Raw genomic sequence first — 17,888 nt, 5'->3', positions numbered from 1 at the left:
AGTACGGAAAAGAATACACCACCGACCCCTCCCTTTCCGCCCTTGTGCTTTCCTGTTGCTTCAACCAGCCCGGTCGGTTCAGCCTAGCTTTGCGTCCAGACTCCGTCGACGTACGCCACCGCCATGGTCCCCGTTAAGCAAGTCTATAGTTGAGAGAAAAAGTGAAAGAAGGTTGCCTCGTTCCGTATCTTTTGAAATGAACGCATACCGACCAGTGGAGCCACTGCCAGACAAGAAAACGCCGTGGAGATGCTGCATTTCGAACAGAGAAAACGAGAGCAATGGGTCCGTGTAACTAGAAATCAGTCATACTTTGCTGTACCATTTTTCTGCAAAGGCATGTGATGTGTTCAGGAGAGCGTGAGTTGTCCGATGTCGGCCGAGACAGGTGTTTTGCCGCAAAGATGACACAATCATTTGTGTTGTCCAAGGCTTTTGACAAACTTTTTGCCTAGAAGCAGCTTGCTCTTCATGCGGTTACTGCGTACCCACGTTAGCATGCGGCCCCACTGCGGGTCGTTCGATTGCGCAACTTACCTCTCTTCAGAATCGTCATCCCTATCCCTTGACCGATGGCTCATGGCCGTGATGGCGCGGTGCAAGGTGTTGGGGGCGTGGCGAATGCTTGCCGTGTCACGCTACGTTCAGCATTAGCAATCTATTCCTCATTGGAAAGACCTAGAAGTGAAGGGTCCAACATACGTCGAAATCCACCACACTCAGCTCGTCGGCAAAAGTAGTAGGATCCTCAGACCTGTTGTGGGCGTTCAATCCGCCACCAGTCCAAGTGGTGCCAGTCACACTCCGCGCGCTGCTCGAGTAGCTGTCCGCGCGACTAACGGCCGAGTCCCGTCCGCTGGCAAAACTCCTTCGCGGCTCGGCTTCGGTATCGTCCTCGGGGCTAGCACGCGAGCTGTCCGACACCTGCGTCGACGAAACCTCGGACGACGTGTTGAGCATGATGGATGGATTGGCCAACTGCTTCAAGTGCTGCACGCCCTTGCCCTTGTTCGGGCGGTGGTGCGAGAACTTGTTGTTTAGAATGGTACCTGCGTGGCTGATGAGAGCGCGGATGACGTCTTTCTTAAGTGCAAGTGCCAGGTCAAGGTTGCTCCAAGTCTTGTTGCGGTACTCAATGGTGGGCATGCGGAAGACGAGGTCGTGTACATCTTCCACATTGCGATTACCTTTGCCCTTGTATGAGAGACAGAGTACCATGCTGGGAATCTTGATGTAGGCGAATGTCATGTAGTTGCTGGCGCGCGTCATCATCTGATTGAGGTCGTCGCTCTGGCTCCTTTCCTTGCGTTGCGAGCTTGGTGATCTGTGCATGCCGAAGCCGCGCTTGGCCGACTTTTCGTTCTCGGCCACGCCAGGTAGCTTTGTAGCCGAGGAACGGCGACTCGAAGGTCGGGCGCTCGCGATGGTAAGGGTATCCGAGTTGTCCTTTGCAGATCCCGAAGAGGTATGGAGGTTCCTGAACAACCCGGTGCCAGTGCGACTCGATGCGTCAAACATCTTGAATTGCGTCAAGTCGAGATGGGCCCCGATGTTGCCCTTCTTTGCAGACATTCCCGAAGAAGTCTTTGGCCTGTTCTGATCAGGCAACGCAAGTGTCGGTTGTAGGCGCAGCTCCAGGGAACCGGGACCAGATCCGTCAATGCTTGCCCGCTGTGACGAGTTTCTCGAGATCTGGGGAGAGTCCGGAACGAGGTTGACTTGATCATCGCCGTTCTCTACCTCCATCCCCTCTTCTTGTGGAGGAAGAATGTGCTTAACCATGAACGGCGAGAACCCGCCATTCTCGAATGCATTGCTGCCGACACCTGGGAAGATGTACTCAAACAGCTTCTTGCCAATCTCGCGCTCGAGCTGAACCTTGAGAGGGAAGAGGTTGACTTCAAAGTGGTCCATGACAGGAATACCTGCAATTGCTTCAAGCATGAACCAGTGCACACGCAGCATCTTTGCGTCCCTGCCGTCGACAAAGTTCCTACTCTCATCGAGATATGGAGCAATCATCTCGGGATAGACAGCATCGGGCAGCAGATTGAGGCCATGGATGCGTTCAATCTCCATGCAGTTGAGGTTGGAGCCGTCGCTGTTGTCTGTGCGGTCGAAGCTTGCATTGCCCAGCTGAAACTCGGCCAAGCTCTCCTCGCCTTCGCGGACAAGATGCCACACAATCTCGCTTGCGGTGATGAGATAGCGCAGCAATCCCATGGGCTGAGTCGCCTCGGCGGCTCTGTCATCTGTCTTGCGTTGTGACGTGGTAATGGCCTTCATCATGAAGAACAACTCCTCCTCGTTCTCCGCAAGCGTTCTCTCCAGCTCGATCCTGTTCTTCCAGCCCTCACGGTCAAGGTACTGCTCGTGAACCTGGAATCGTGTCTTGATCTCTTCCAGCTGGTGGATACGTTCTTGCAGGCTCACGACAAGCTCCGGAGCACCGTTGAGGTCGCTAAAATCAGAGGCCAGCATGATCTTCTCCAGCTTCTCGCTGCGTTGCTTCTCGAGTGGTTCACTGTAGAGAAGGAGGTCCAGCACAATAATGTACATGGCGTAGTACTGCATCGAGTCGCAAACGGCGCGGACGTGGGGGAACTCGACCCAGAGATGGTCGACTCTGCTCTCCGCACTCTCAGGGCTGTGTGAGTGGCTGTTTTCCTCGCCACTGACGTCGTCGTTGTACTTGAGACGAAGAGTGTTGTATTTGTCATATCTCAAGCTGGCCGAAGTCCTCTGAACCACCCTGGAGAAGCCGTACGGATTCGTGTCAAATTCGAACATGACTTCAAAAGGTACCCACGGAGGCCAACTGGAGCCGACGCTCGCTCCGTACCTATTGCCCGAGTACATGTGCAGGTATTCGGTGGAGAAGGTTTTGGTGCTCGTCACGAAAATTTGCAGGCTGTCCATAGCAGCCGAAAAGCGCCGCTGCACGAGACCAGAGACGTCGTCCTCGACGCGGTCTTTGTCCATGACTTGAATGACCTTTAGCTGCATGCCCTTGGCCGTCACCAATACCGCAGACTTTGTGTTCTTCTCGCTCTGCAGCTGAATCTGCGGTGCGATGAGGCGGACGTGGTACGTGTTCTGCGCCGTAAATTCCTGAGCAATGTCGTCGTTTGGATTCTCGGCAGAGGGCTGCTTGTTCGTTTCGGATTCGGCTGGGTCGTTGGCATCTACAAATCTTCGGCCATCCTGGAGCAGCTGCTGAATCCTCGAATTGACGTCCAAGTCATCATCTGCTTGGGGAGACATTGGCGTTGATGCAGAGCGTGGCTTGGTCACAGGTACATCGGTCGACTTGCGGGACTTGCTTTGTTCATCGATGATGTCCAGGATAAACTTGACAGCCCGACGCGACATGTAGTAAACGAAACCACGACGCTGGCTGACCTGGTGAATGTATCGGAGGATAATGTTTCGTAGCGCATTGTTCCACTTGACTTGGGCGTTGTGGATGACGAAGCGGTTGTTGAAGTCGCTAATGTAATCTGCCAGAGGCGTCGCATCCAGCTTCTTAGCGTTATTGTCAGTCTGGTCATACATCTCCGGCGCCTGGTAGTACTCGTCGTCAGCGTCACTAGACGCGACGGCAGAGTTCTCGTCACGCTCAAGCCGAACGATCAAGCTGTGGTACATGGACTGGAGGATGTCGCGCTTGCGCTGCAGGTTTTCGTGATGATGCTGGTATACCCGCAAGCGTTCTTCGAGCTCAACGTCGTCGTCTTCGGTCGAACGCAGGATCCTGAGTTGTTGTTCACCAATGGAGCGATTGTTTGATTCTAGTTGCTCGTGGACCTTCTTCAGCCGGTCTGCAATGAGTTCGCATTGAACACGCCTTGGGTCGTTTTGCTTTGACATGACGCAGTAGTGAGTTGGTTCATTGCCGAAAATGCTGGTCCTGTGCGGATCTCCAGAGATGTGGTCTTGATGGTCTGTCTGGCGGAAGTACGTGAAGCGAGGGGCAAAAGCCAATGGCAAAATTTTAGTCTCCGGATTGTTCTCTGAGGGGAGGATCCAGTCCAGCTCCACAAAATCATCCATGTCTACCCACGAGAGATCGTTGTCCGGAATCGTGAACTTGGACAAGTCAACCTGCGTCGCGTCTTGCTGGAACGAGTTCAAGGTGTCTTCGGTCTCTTCCTCTAGATCATTGCTCTCCGGACCCGTGATGCGCGCCGAGATGGCGCGGATATCGGCAGACATAAAGTCCAACTGCACCTGGTTGATGCGCATACCAGTCGTCGTAGTCGACTTGTTCGCACCTTGAGCCGAAGAGCGAAACTCCTCTCTGCGCATGTGAAGATCAAGCATGAAGCTGTCTAGGCGAACCTTGAGACCAGTCGCCGATACCACACCTTGTCCATAGTCGTCTGGATCCTTGTGCTTGTAAATGTGACTCATGTAAAGAGGAGACAGCAAGAGGCCAAATTTGATGGTGCCGAGATGTCTTCCAAACTTCTTGCCAGACTTGTCCACACCAGGCCATAGAGGTCCCTGGCGCACAGGTAGCTGCATGGCACCGGAGAACAGTGACCACCAGCTAAAGAAGTGACCGAAGACTCGAGGAGTAAGGTGAAGGCTGTTGTAGTTGGATGAAGCCTTGGTGTTTGCAACAGACCAATCCCTATCGTGGGGTGCAGCGATGGCGACCGACATATGGATGTGGTGGCTACGGAATCCGCGGAAGGCGTCGTACTCCTTGCCGTCGCGAGACTTGGCGTAGTCGGGATGTCTGAGGATGACGTCGTAGTGGGGAGCAAATTCGAAAGATCTCTTGCCGTTATTCCCAGTCTTCTCAAACACAAGGCCAACAAGCCATCTGACGTTGCCGGAAAGCTTCATGACAGTCTTGCGGAAGGATGCACCGTGCTTGAAGTTGGAACTGCTGATGACAGTTTCGTTGTCCACCTCCTCTTGATCGACTGACCTCGCATAGTGACTCAAATCGGGAATCGCGAGTACGTACACACCGCTGTCGACGGTGATGAACTTTTTCGGGTCGTCGTCTTGACACACGTTGAGTCGGACGTCGTTGCGCCAGCACATGACAAAGCCAGCGCCATCGCCAGTAACCTTGTAGGGATCGCGAGAGCCTTTAAGGATCAAGTGCACATCGCCGTCTCCCTTCCATGCAATTCTGATTTTGCTGTGGAAACTCAGTCGGATCTTGTCCCAGAATCCCACCTTTTCACTCGGGTCGACGGGGGCCTTGGTGAAACCTTCTATGACCTGCATCATGTCCTGAATGGCCGGCTGGTAACTACTGCCCCACGTAATCCTCGTCGGGAAGCTAGTGTTGACGTCGACACTCATATCGGAGTAAGTCTTGACAGGAGCAATGGTTTTGCGAACGTTGACAATAAAGCCACCAGACTTTTGACCATCTTCAAGCATCTCCGGAGGAACGACTTCAACCTCGATTTGTCTGCTGGACTCGCGGTCGCGAAACTCCTCTGCAATGACAAAGTCCGTTTTGAGGGAAAAACTTGGAAGACGAGTCGACTGCCCAGTCCGCATGGCGGGTATGTGGATGAATGGCAGAGGATAGTCGCGCAGGTTCATTCGTGCTTCACCCATGCTGATTTGGACACTGAGAGGAATGAGTAATGAGTACTGCATGTCAACGGGCATTCCTTTGCCGATGCGGTTCAAGAAAGTTGGGTACTCCGACAAGGGGAAACTTGGCTTGTCGACAATGAAGTGGAGGTCGCTGACCAAGAAAGCCATCAACGCTGGCCGTTGGGGAATAGCAAGGATTGATTCCTGCTGCTCGACGCCGTCGGGCATGTCGTCGAGGCCCCAGAACATGGCGCGTATATCCTTGACGCCGTTGTTCGTGGACTTGAGACCGTTGTCAATGCGATTTCTCCAGCTTTGAGCATGCAACCTGTCGAGTTTCTCGCGAGCTTGAGCAATATGGACTCGAGTACTGTCGCTCATCTCGGAGGCACCTTCGACGTCGTACCGCATTCGTCTGCGCCCACGCTCTTCGGTGCTGCCCTTCCCATCGCCGCGCGTCAAGCTTTTGCTCCGTCGCTCGAATTCACTTCCAGGTCGTTGCTGGCTTCGGCCACGCATGTGTGCAGACCTAGCACGGTTACTTGTGTTGCCACGACGGCGTTCGCCTTCCTTGAGCTTTTTGACCTTGAGAGCAAATGCATCCTCGCGGGCCATGCGTTGTCTCTGCTCGAGCAAGCCAAGTCTGAAGATTGTTCCAAGCTTCCACTCGAAGCCACTGTCCTCGATTTCAAAGAGCACGGCCTGGCTCCTGATTGAGATCCTTGGCACCTTTTTGGGTGCTTCAGGCCCCTTCTCGAGGATGTACTCATTCGAGCCAGTCTTGAACCGGTGATGGAGCTGCTCGACCGTCTTGACCGTGTTGGTAATGTTGTCGAAGACTTTGTGGACAACCAGTTGATGGGGAACAGCCACGCGAACGGCATCAGTTCCAATGTCGATTGACTTTTCCTCTGACACTTGGTTTCCAAATTTCCTTCTCGACGACCGCAGGTCGACTTTCAAACTCTTGACGCTGACCATACGAGCCCAAGTCTTCTTGAGACCGGGAGCCTCTGCATAGAGACGCAGCAGCTTGGCGCGAGCAAACGGCGGGGCCCATCTGTGGCGACCGGCGTCGAAACCGTAGATCTGGAGCATAAGAGGTGGATCATCCGGCACCGTAGCCTTGACCTGGACAAAGGCGACCCGGAAGTCGATAGTGACGATTTCGGCCTTGGATGGGATGCGTGGATCCCCGTAAAGCCTATCCTCCCTTTCGGCATCCTCGACGGTCAGACTTCTTTGGTGTTTGGGTGCCGGAGCGGGCACATAGGTGCGATCTGAATACTGTTTGACAAAGGCTCTCCGAAGGACCATGGTTGCCACGCCAAGTGCAAAGTGTCGGTACAGAGAGTAGTGGACGAAAAGACTCTGAGCGAAAGAGTTGATGTGGAAGACAGGGCCCTGGATATCTGTCGAAGTTGTAAAAGCAACCTCGAATCTCGGCAGCCTCAGGAAAGACTCTTCTTCTCGCGAGTCCGATGATTCGATCGTGAAACCCTCAAGACCCTGTATGTGTATGGCCAGTCGCCGTCCATCGCTTTCGGTCAGATGCCTCTTTCGCGGTGCGGGTGAGGACGGAGGAGAAGAAGGAGATACCGCTCTCAGTTGAGATTCAGTTGGCACCGATCGACTTGTCGCCCGTCTCCTGGACAATCTCTTGTCGGAATCATCACTCTTGTCGGCCTTGTACTCGGCAGTCCAGGTGTCCAAGTGCAGCGCGACGCCACGCGAGTGCTTTGACACATCCGGATCAACACCAGCGACTTCGACGTTGAAGTCCGAGCCGTGGAAATGGAGGTGTGTGAGCCACCTTGGAAGTGTTCTTAGGAATTTTGGCTTGCTCTTGTCGGAAGCCTTGTGCGTGGTGGAGGATTCCATGGTCCGCAGCTGAGCAACAATCTGCCGCACGCCTTCGCTGATTTCGGGCCGCACCATGAAGATGTTGAAGGTCTCGAGATTGCCTGCCAGGACGACAGAAACCTCGGGGAAAGCCTCGAGCTGCAGCTTTACTTCGGCTGCGTCCGTAACGAGGAGGTTATGCTTTTCGCGGGACGCAGTTTGGTAGTACAGCTCGTGGCCAGTGATGCGGAAATTAGAAGATACGGCGTAATGTAATTCTCCACCACCAGAGTGAGAGGCCTCCACATCCAGGGATATCGAGGACATGGTGGATATTAGAAGGTCGAACTCGTCGGTGTCCTTCTTTCCGGACTCCATTGGCGGTAATGTTACCCTCACGACTGGCTCGTGAATGGAGAACTTTACATTCGCTTTGGGAAGTAGGCGAGATATTATGTGGCGCTTGGTATGGATACTGGTGGATGCCCCAGGTTTGCGGCCTTCTGGGCTTTGGAGGAGCGCAAGGATTAAAGGTAAATGTTTAGGATCAAGGTCAAAAGAAGGAGAAGTGACCACAAAATTGGCGAAGAGAATATTCGTATTGCGCTCGGCAACGTCTCTGTCTCTGTCGATTTGGATCGTTTTCGCAGGGAGCGTGGTTTTCAGAGTCGTGGTCGCCATTGGTATGTAGAGCAACCTTTCTGGATTGTCCTGACCATGGTCTATTCCCACTGAGATAGAAATGGCGGCGAGCAAGGCTTGGTGGGCGACATCCTGAGGGCCAAAGTACATGAGGTGCGCGGGGCTGCGAGGATCTAGGCGCAGGAGATCGAAGCCGACTTCCTTCATTGACATGTTCAGGTAGACAGGGCGCTCAGACTCGGAGCCTGAGCGGATTCGCTTTGTGAGACCAAAGAAGCTAACGGCGAATTGAATTTCCTGAATACCCCTGAGGGTCGAGCTAATGAACTCTTTGGAATCCGAAACGGTTTGCACAATGTCCCGCTCATGGCTGCCTGGCTTGTCCAGCTCATCCACGAGATCATTCAGCGAGTACTTGGTATGACTGCGAAGATGTGCCTTTTGCTTGGCCTTGATACGGTCTAGGCAGCCCTCGATTTCGTCAAAGGGTATGTGAAGGCGCCCCAGCTTAAGCGCAATCGATGCATCGCGCAGGCCGTCCAGCTCCTTGTACAGCAATCCATGAATGTTCAACGTGAAGTGATCCAGAATCTCGGTCGACTCTTGGCCCTCCGGACTGAACAGGACGTTGCGGACGGTGAAGATCCATTCGGCTGGACTCTGGTCGCTCGACTTGGCTCTGCGATGCTGGAACAGCCGGCTGCGATCGACCATCTTGCGCCTCGTATCGACTGCCGCCGTGAACTGCGCAATCTGCACGGACCCGACATCCTCGATGACCAGGGATGTGGTGGTTGCGACAATGTCGAACATGCGAATCCAGTCGAGCTGGCGGTGCAGTTTCTTTATGCGATCCTTGATGTCCGTGAGCTTTTGCCATGTCCTGGTTGTGTCCTCGCTCTTGCGGCCCTGCTTCTCGTTCGTCTTTGACCCTTGCGCCGGGCTTGTTTCCTGCAGTTCCTTGGCCAGCCCATTTTCTGAGCTTGGTTCCGGTGAGCCCTTGGCTTTTGCCTCTCCCAGCGCCTTGAGATCAATCGTGAGCTTGAGCTCCTCGACAACCACGCTCACGTAGGTGGGTTGCGCAAAAGTTGGCCGGTGTAACGATATCCTCAAGCCGCGAATATCCAGGCGAATGCCGTCCTTTGGTGTGAAAGAGATGCGTCGCAAGCCGTACCAGCCAAGTCGTTGTATCGAAACGCCGGTGACGACTCGGACGAGGGCGAATATGACAAAGGTCGACAGGTAGAGGAGCACGACCAGGCCGGAGAGGGCCGAGAGAGAGAATGCCATGATGGAGAGACCAAAGGTGGTCGTTCAACGGCCATGCGCCGGTGTAAGCCGTGAGCCCATGAACCAGAGAAAGAGGAGGGCTTTCGGGTGCGGAGGAGAGGTCCAGGAGGCAGACGGATGAGCACACGAGTGGCTCGCGCGCCGGGGTGGGTTGGTCAGCGTAAGGGGGTCGGTCGAGCGTTGCGACCGCGTGCGGTGCTCGGTTATCGTATCGTCATTGCGAGCGGGGAGTGGAATTGGTGAGGGCGATGTGAGAGGTGAGAAGAAATGCCCAGGATTCATGGCGGAAGCCGTCCGCCGCCGCATCCCAACAGCGGTCGGCGTCAGCGGGGCACATGGGCAGGCATCCCCGTTGCATTTGTTCTTCAACACCTGCATTGACTTCGCCCTTCCAATCATCCACGCCATCTACAACCAGAACCACCTCACCATTGCATCAATCGTGGCCCTCGTCCTCCGCTCGTCTCCAGGCCGTCGTCCTCTCCGACCCATTCCATCCACCGCGTCGACGCCCCACCCATTCTCCAACGTGTCAGGACCCGCCCTCTTCACGGCTCCGGCAGAAATCCGACGGCCGCGTTCGGAAATGTAGACACTGGCCAAAATCCCATTTCATTCCTGTTGGCATCTATCTATGCGCCCATGCGCCCGCCATGCTGTCCAGACCCATGTCCGCCGTGGTATTGTGTGGACCGTCCTCCGCACCGCCCCCCAACTCTCCACTTTAGTCAAAGAAACCACCGTCATCCTCCTCCGGCTCGTAGTAGTCTTCGGGCGGCGGAGGTGGACGCTCGTGGTCAGAATCGGAGTGATGCGAGTCTGAGTCTTCCTCGAGCTCGTGCGCTACAGAAAACACATTGCGTCAGCTTCTCGTGTCCGGGACAATGCAGTTGAGAGGAAAGAAGCGGGACAAGACTTACTGACGACGGCTCCCAGCACCGCGCCACCGACTACACCCGCGGCCGCCGCGCCCACCATGGCGCCAGTCGAGTGGCCTTCCTTCTTCTCCTTGTTCTCCACGTCGCCGTAGTACTGCTCGGCGCGCTGGCCGTGAGGTCCCTCGTAGCCGCTGCCTTGGCCGTAGCCTACCGGCGGCATCGCGCCACCGTACTGGTTGTAGAACTCGCCGCCGGGCGGGCCGCGGTCAGCCGGAGGAGCAAACGGCGGTTGGTCCCACTGGACACGGCCCGTGGCAGGCTCAGCGTAGTAGGCCCTGTTGCGAGTGCTGTCCCAGTGCGAGTACCAGCCGTAAGCCAGAGGCGGGGGGTCGTGGGATGGCGGCGGAGGCGGGCCTGGGGGAGCGTAGCCAGAGGGCGGAGGTGCGTATCCCGAGGCCGGAGGCGGAGGTGATCTGTAGTCGGGCGGGCCTGGCGGGGGGTATCCGTATCCGGATCCTCCAGGGGAAGCTCTGTACTGCTCCGGTGGAGGGGGAGGAGGACTGCCGTAGCCCTGGTCTGGAGGAGGAGACTGGTAGTGCTGAGGAGGCTGGCCGTACTGCTGTTGGCCATATTGGCTGCCGTAGTGCTGCGGAGGGGGTGCTCCGTAGCCGCCGTCATATCCACGCTGCTGACTTCCTGTAGCAAGTGTCAGTCGTGAGTCAAAGATCATAGCGGCAATGCAAGCAGCTCACCGTCCTCCTTATCCTTCATCATCCCGGCAAATTTATCTGTGAGTTTGTTCATGAAAGACATGTTGGGCTGTTGGAGTGAGGAGAAGGTGATGGGATCAAGATGGACAAGAGCAAGGCGCCGGGGCAAGTTTTATAGAAGTGGTGCCAAGTGACGGCGAAGATCAACCCTAAGGTGGAATCTTCCAAAGCTGTTGTGTGTTGCGTTGTTAATGGAGAGCATTCAGCCACAACGGCGCAGCTCGGGAGCCCACATGCCGTGAAAGCACCGCCTCTGCACGATCCTCTGTCCAACAACGGAAATGGGCATGCTCTCTCAGCTGCGGCCACGTATGTATCGTCAGCCCACTGGCACTGCGCGAATTTCCCCCTCACCACTTCATTTCTGGCAGGAGCATCGCTGTCTTGCGCCTCTGGATAGATTCTCGGGAACCTTCGCCTATCGACATGCTGCGTTTTTGCCTGGCCACAGGAGCCAACATGTGCCTGCGAATGGAGTCTGGATGGCGCAATGTGGAACCATGTTGGCCCATGCAGCTGGTCCGGGGATGCTTCGTTATCTCCAATGTGGCTGGTGACAGCGAGATGCTTTCACGGCTCGGTTCTTAAGTGCCCGGCACTGGACATGACGCCTGCAAGGAGGCGATACTTCGGGTCTCGTCCTCCCATCCATCGTCTACCATCTCGAAACCAGCGGAACGGGCCGGCATTGGACAGCGGCTCCGGGGCGCCTTGGACGTTGTTGGAGAGGCTCTCGGGAGAGCATGGCCGTCTCCTTGAATCACGGTGAGACCGTTGGAGGAGCCATGAGACACCATGGCGGCAGACGAGGAGGCAACCCCTGACTGCCACGACCGAAGACTGTGTGTTCATTCACCTGCCTTGGCGCATGTATTGAATGATGGAGCAAGTTCGGATTGACAGTAAACGCGCGGCAAGCCGGCACCCCTATTCCTGTCATGTCTGTCAAGTTTATGCCAGCACAGTTGATGTCAGTGTGTCGTCTGTCCTCAAACATGGCCCCTCGTCTACCAGACTGGGAGCATAGGAGGAAAGATGAAAGCACGTCAGACAACAACATAGGAGAAAGAAAGGATACGCGTCGCGGCCAGGCAAAGAAGGAGACTCGTTCCAATCGCAGGCGTGCAGAAACGCATCTACCAATCGATGACGGGCAGCACTGACTGGAAAGAAAAAGAAAAGAGCAGAACGCAAGTCGATTCGTCAAAGTCAACGTCTATCCTCATTCAACCGGCCAGTCCAGCCAGCGAATCTACAATTCAATACCTCTTGGCCGCCATCATCGTAATTAAACCGAGATGCAACTCACACGCTCCCAACGCACACGCGTGTCCCAAGCCTGCAAATGCGCACGCCAAAAACACCAACAAAGACTGATGTGATGCGAATGGCAAAAATAGAAAACAACCAAAGACCAAGCCCGAGCGCCTGAAAAATGCCAATCACTAACCATCAACTCAAAAATGAAAATCTAGGGGAATCGCTTCGCACCCCGCAATGACGAACCAAAAACGGCAACGCAGCGCAATCCGATCAAGGGGTCATGACGAAATGACGTCAGTCTTTCAAACACCGCCGTAGTCTTCTCTCGCAATGCCAGCATCAACGCCGTCGCCCAGCAGCCTCTGCCTTTCTTCGCGTCTAGGAGGCGTCATGTCGCGTGGGCCGGGGATCCAGCCTCTCATCCATCCGCTCAGCTTCCGCCAGCGCCACTTGGCGCCGCCCTCGTCCGGCACGACGACGGTCCTCTCCGTGCCCTCCCCGTACAGCCAGAATTGCACGCCGACGGCCGCATCCATGATCAAGACACCCGCCGCACCAAGCCAGAAGGGCGTCGCACGCCCGACCCACTCGGCGCGGTCACTGCCACCGGCGCCGACCCAACCGCGGCCGCCGTTTGGCGGAAACGTATACCAGGCACAGGGGTTGGCGACAATGGAGGAGCTGTAAAACAGGTTGCCCATGAAGGCGGCGAGGAACAGGGTGGGAGAGAGACCTTCGGTGCTCTGCCGCTTCCAGTTCTTGTACAGCTGCGGCATGCGGCTGCCCAGATACATGAGGGTGCTGAGCCAGGAGAGGAGAGTACCAGCAATCTGCGTGGCGGTTTCGCCAGCAGAGGCGGTCGCAGTCTCGACAAGGCCAAGGGCAGGGCTGGGGCCGTGGAGCGGGGAGGCGCGGGCAACGACTGCGAGGAGCAGAGAAAGGTAGAGGACTGTACGCGGCGAAGATGCAGGGGAGGAAGAGCCCGAGGTGCCAAGGCGCGTGATGGTGCGGTTTGTTGGGGTACCGACACGGGGGCTCCGCGCGGCCTCTTTGGAGGGGGACGAGGGGTAGCGCGGCGAGCGAAGGACGTCCTTGGGCTCGGTGGCCTTGGAGTCGTTGGGGGGCTGCGTGTCGACGCTCGTCACCGACATGCCGTCGATGATGTCGGGCATGTCGCCGTTCTTGTCGAAGCGGCGGCCGTCTCTCGACCAAGGTCGCAGCAGGGGCCGGCCATGCTGGAGGTGCTCATACCAAACCCACTGGCCGACGAGGCAGCAGTCGACGAAGCAGTAGTAGCTGGCAACGATGACCTGCCACAAGGCCTGGTCGGTGAAGACGCAGCCCAACAGGTTGGACAGGTCACCCAGCAGCCACTCGCCCAGGAAGAATATGCTCAGGCCCGAAGTGCTCTTCAACTGGTAGTTCTTCCATATTTGTGGGAGCTGTGCAAAGAGCCAGGAAACGATGCTCAGGGTGCCGAGGAGGGTGGAGAAGAGGGCGAGGTTGGTAGGGACGCAGGTGTGAAGCGTCGACGAGAGGCGGAGGAGGAAGTCGGTCTCGGGAGCGCAGTACTGAGGCAAGCCAGGATGAGTCGACCAAGGGTTCTCTTCCATTGTGAGGTGTGAGATGTGTTGAACAGGTCGGTGGGAGGTAGGTAGCGGTTAGGAGGGGAGGGCGTGAAGAGGGAGACAGCAACAATCAGTCTATAAAAAGGCAGCGGACGACGGCAAGCAGGTGGCTTGAAGAGTCGGATGACAGAGACAGCCACCGGGGCCTGGAGATTGACTAGGGTCCAGCGACCTGAGTAGGAGATAATCCGCACATGATATGCGCGCTCAGAGAGAGGCAAGGCATGCGAGGCTGAACAGAGGGCGGCTGATAAGGCGATAAGTGCAATTGAATCTGTGACTGTAGCGTGGGGATCCTCCCGATTGCGCCCGCCTGCCCACGCGACCATCCCACGACCTCCACCCAACATGGCTACCTAGGTTATGTATCTACATATCTACTGACCGCTTCGGACTACAGCTGGGAACGAGAACCTTCAGCGCTTCAAAGACTGCCCGCTCCCGCGGCGGCACCAAGGAACAAGCCACCTCCCACAACCACAGCCGACCACTCTGCTTCCCAAAACAGCCATCGCATCCGGGGCTCGCCCTCAACCAAACATCAGATGGTGGTACCCCTCCCGTCCCCTCCTCCTGCGCCTCTGCAGCGTCTCTGTGTGACTGGCCGACCGATCGACCGCAACTATCGCGCGCCGACGACGCTTCACGTAATTCTGTCCTCACACCCAGCGCTCTTCCTTCAGTTCTCTGCAACCTCCTACACTTGCCTAATGGGGAACTTTGCGACAACACGTGCCTCTTCCGCCCTGACGTCACTCCGCGCGTGGACCAAGCTCGGTGTGTGGTAGGTCTATACTTCGACGAGGCACCGAGTATTTGGCCGTGTATACGGCATTGTACATATAGGCGCCCAAGCCCCGTCTGCTTCATTGTTCTCGTCGCCGGGCTCCTAAAAGATGCGGAAAGACACGGCTCAGGTCGATCTTGCGCCCTGCCTGCATTCCAAGCATCGTCGAGTATCCCATCTTTTCTGTAGTACTTGCTCGCTTAATCAAGTACTCACCCTCTTTTTCCGTTCCTCTCGTCCGTCCACATCCGTCCTACCAAGCCAAAATTCCTACAAACATGCTTCGAGAGGGCCAAGGTTGATGCGCTCGTTCCTCAACGGTTTCTCCGTGGCGAGTGACACATCCCTTTGACCACTATCTCGCTCTACATGTCCCTTGGCCTCCCGTGCCATGATCATGCGGTTCCGCGCGTTATGTAAACGAAACCACCTCGCTGGCCCATGGTCCTCATCGTCGCCTCCAGTCCTCTCCGCCATGACAGCATACGTCTGCCGCCGCTGGACGGACGTGCTCCAGCAGTCGCGGATACCGCGGTCGACGCCCTTTTGGTGTCCTCGACACCGCCTCCTTGTTTGACGCCGCCGAGGCCGAGACGTCGCTCCTGCGCAGATGCGGTCTTTGGGCGGTTGAGCCGGGTGCGAGCAACCCTCTTCGCGAACGGTTACCAACTACCCGTACGCTTGAGTGAGGGGTGCGTGTGAATCAGACACCTCGCGGCGACAAAGGAAATGTTGCTACCACGGATAGATCACATGGATGGTGATCATGGTCAGAGTCTCAGTGCACACCTGCTATCATCTGGCACTGACTTGGATTGCTCGTCGCAACGAAAAGAATGATAGCCGGTCCAAGGATGATTGCACAGTGATATTGTCTTTCTGAAACGCTTTTTATGCATCGATATTTTGGGACACTGAACACTGAACACCGTCCAATTTGTCTGTCGGCTAGACAACACTGCCAAAGTGCCGAGACCGTTCAGAGACCAAGGTGTTGACGAAAAAGTGAGACGGGCAACTTGTAAAAAGACGTTCCGCTTTCTTTCCTGCGCGCTGAAAAGGTACGGGAAAAGGTTGACTGAAAGGTTCCCTGGCTCAAAGACATACACACACGGCTACAGTATTTGACAATCTTCAGATCAACGAACAGGGCAGTCCACGCCGCGCTTGGCAACTAGGAATTCACAGATGGGCGACTGTCGATCAAATGCCCTCATCGTCCTCCTGGATGCGCGTGTACTCTTCCCTTTCCTCAGGATACGGAGGCCTGTCGCGCCAGTCAGTCAGTCAGAATCGGCAACCAATCCACCACGTACTCACATCCCCCATCGCACCTCTCCTCACCTCTTCTGCCCTACCGAACCACCAACTCACCGGTTCATCCGCTCATGCCCAAGAAATGAAGAGAAGAAGAAAAAAATTAAAAGAACAAACTCACCGACACAGATTCTTCACCAACACAATCGCCGCCGTCCCCAAAATATACCACCCCAGCAAGTGACTCCACTCACGGCTAGCCGCCGGATCCGCATCCGTCCTGCCCCGCTGCCCGACACTGAAGGCCGCCAAATCATAGACCAAACACGCGCCGAGCATCCAGTCGCCCAGCGCGGCGCCGACGGCAAAGCCGACGCCCGTCAGCACCTTGACGGCGCCCGAGGGCGCGGCAACGCCCGCGTAGAACGCCGCCGACGTGTTGTGCAGCATGTCGAGGACGGAGATGCCGGTGTAGGCTTTGGCGACGGCGTGCGTGAGGAAAGAGGCGGAGGAGTGCCGGCGGAGAGGTGGGAGGGCGGTCGTGAGGTACAGGAGGTGGGCGAGGGTGGTGATTGCGACGAAGATGTTGGAGAGGCCGAGGTGCGAGGAGTTCCAGAAGAAGAGCCAGGCTGGGGTGTGTTAGCGAGGTAGGGAGGTGGGTACGTAGGGAGCAGCTGATGGGTGGAGGTGAGGTGATGTGAAGGTGAAGGTGATGGAGAGGTGAAGTTGGACAATGGCTGGAAAGGCGTTATATGTCCTCCCATGCCTGCCCGTCTCCTCTCTCCATCTCCACCACCTCCACTACCCCAAGCACCAAACAAAAAAGCAAAAACAGAAAACTCACTTCCAATACACGCATTGCCCAACACCAGCACCCCAGCATACCCCGTCATCTCAGCGACGTCCTTCTCCGCAGTAGCCCCATCTCTCCTACTCACCCGCCACAACCTCACCATCCACAACACCTGCGCAACCTGCAACGGGAAGAAAAACAGCGCCACCATGTACGGCTGCGGCGAAAAAACGGACAGGTTGGCGTCGTTGACGTCCTTCATGTTGGGCGTGCTGAACAGCCCGTAGAACTGCAACCCCACGTTGTACACGAAGGAGAGCGGCGCGAGGACGCATGCGGCGCCGGGCGACAGCGCGAGGGCGGCGGCCATGTTGATGGTGGTGATGTTGCTTCTTTTGTGATTTGTTTGCTTGCTGGCTTGGTTTGTGCGATGGATGGAACTGTTTGGCCCGTTGGAAAATCGGACAATGGTGAGAGGTGGGCGTGCGCGCGTTCGTTCGTGCGGATGGTTGCGGCGACGACGGCGGCGGCGGCGGCGGGAGAGGGGGATGTGGAGGCACGAGACCCGCGGTGTGGTGCCTAGTCAAGGAAGACGACGCTGGCAGCGAGCGCAGCGTAGAGGCAATTGAAACTGGCAGCCCCGAAAAGGAAATGGCCAACAATATCGACAGATGCTGGTTTTGCGTTCACAAGTGATGGTGATAGACTGGAGGAGGTGGGTAGATAGCTAACGTAGCTACAAGTAGGAGCTCAAGCTACGAACGGCATGACGCAAGAGACTTTACACTTTACCTAGGCAGTGGCTTAGGTCGGCGCCGGCGGCGGCGCACCCGGAGGGTATGAGGATTCCAGAAAGACTGACCATCTAGCTACTAGCTGGGGTCAACCTGGTCAAGTCAGCTTACTACTACTCGTGCAAGTTCGCCCGTCATCGAGGAACTCATGCCTCAAAGTTGCTTCACGTCCCGGTACATGGACCTCACCACTCACTTTTCTGCTCCACCAGGACGCGAAGCAGACGAGACCAAGATGACACGAGACCTGCACCGTTTGGAGAAAAATAAGAATAAACATTGAGTGACTTTGACACCCACCGCCCCACACACATCCCAACAGGAGCCCCTTCTATCTATAAGAAAAAAACAGCCCAAATCCCCCAAAACGAGC

At 56.2% G+C, this 17,888-nt stretch overlaps 4 protein-coding genes across 4 annotated transcripts; all 4 read right to left on the bottom strand.

The window, feature by feature from the left end:
• Positions 1 to 103: 103 nt before the first annotated feature.
• J3D65DRAFT_166543 (mitochondrial protein from FMP27-domain-containing protein) lies at positions 104 to 9,485 on the bottom strand. Its single transcript, XM_066794213.1, has 3 exons — positions 703 to 9,485; positions 538 to 638; positions 104 to 480 (listed from the first exon to the last, which is right to left on the bottom strand). Exons 1-3 carry the CDS (start codon positions 9,343 to 9,345, stop codon positions 414 to 416), a joined length of 8,811 nt encoding a protein of 2,936 aa, XP_066649914.1. The 5' UTR covers positions 9,346 to 9,485; the 3' UTR covers positions 104 to 413.
• A 577-nt stretch (positions 9,486 to 10,062) lies between these two features.
• Positions 10,063 to 11,155, bottom strand: J3D65DRAFT_166915 (uncharacterized protein). The gene is made up of 3 exons (XM_066794214.1): positions 10,976 to 11,155; positions 10,713 to 10,919; positions 10,063 to 10,637 (listed from the first exon to the last, which is right to left on the bottom strand). The coding sequence occupies exons 1-3, from the start codon at positions 11,034 to 11,036 to the stop codon at positions 10,189 to 10,191; spliced, it is 717 nt and encodes a 238-aa protein (XP_066649913.1). The 5' UTR covers positions 11,037 to 11,155; the 3' UTR covers positions 10,063 to 10,188.
• A 1,150-nt stretch (positions 11,156 to 12,305) lies between these two features.
• Positions 12,306 to 14,061, bottom strand: J3D65DRAFT_166538 (PQ loop repeat protein). Its single transcript, XM_066794212.1, has one exon. It carries the CDS (start codon positions 13,867 to 13,869, stop codon positions 12,559 to 12,561), a length of 1,311 nt encoding a protein of 436 aa, XP_066649912.1. The 5' UTR covers positions 13,870 to 14,061; the 3' UTR covers positions 12,306 to 12,558.
• A 1,457-nt stretch (positions 14,062 to 15,518) lies between these two features.
• J3D65DRAFT_580131 (uncharacterized protein) lies at positions 15,519 to 17,565 on the bottom strand. Its single transcript, XM_066797702.1, has 3 exons — positions 16,773 to 17,565; positions 16,110 to 16,557; positions 15,519 to 15,938 (listed from the first exon to the last, which is right to left on the bottom strand). Exons 1-3 carry the CDS (start codon positions 17,089 to 17,091, stop codon positions 15,875 to 15,877), a joined length of 831 nt encoding a protein of 276 aa, XP_066649911.1. The 5' UTR covers positions 17,092 to 17,565; the 3' UTR covers positions 15,519 to 15,874.
• Positions 17,566 to 17,888: the final 323 nt, after the last annotated feature.

The sequence above is a fragment of the Phyllosticta citribraziliensis genome (genome assembly GCF_038025025.1).
Source record: "Phyllosticta citribraziliensis strain CPC 17464 chromosome Unknown J3D65scaffold_16, whole genome shotgun sequence".
Lineage (NCBI taxonomy): Eukaryota > Fungi > Ascomycota > Dothideomycetes > Botryosphaeriales > Phyllostictaceae > Phyllosticta > Phyllosticta citribraziliensis.
This window is presented reverse-complemented; position numbering and strand designations above follow the sequence as displayed.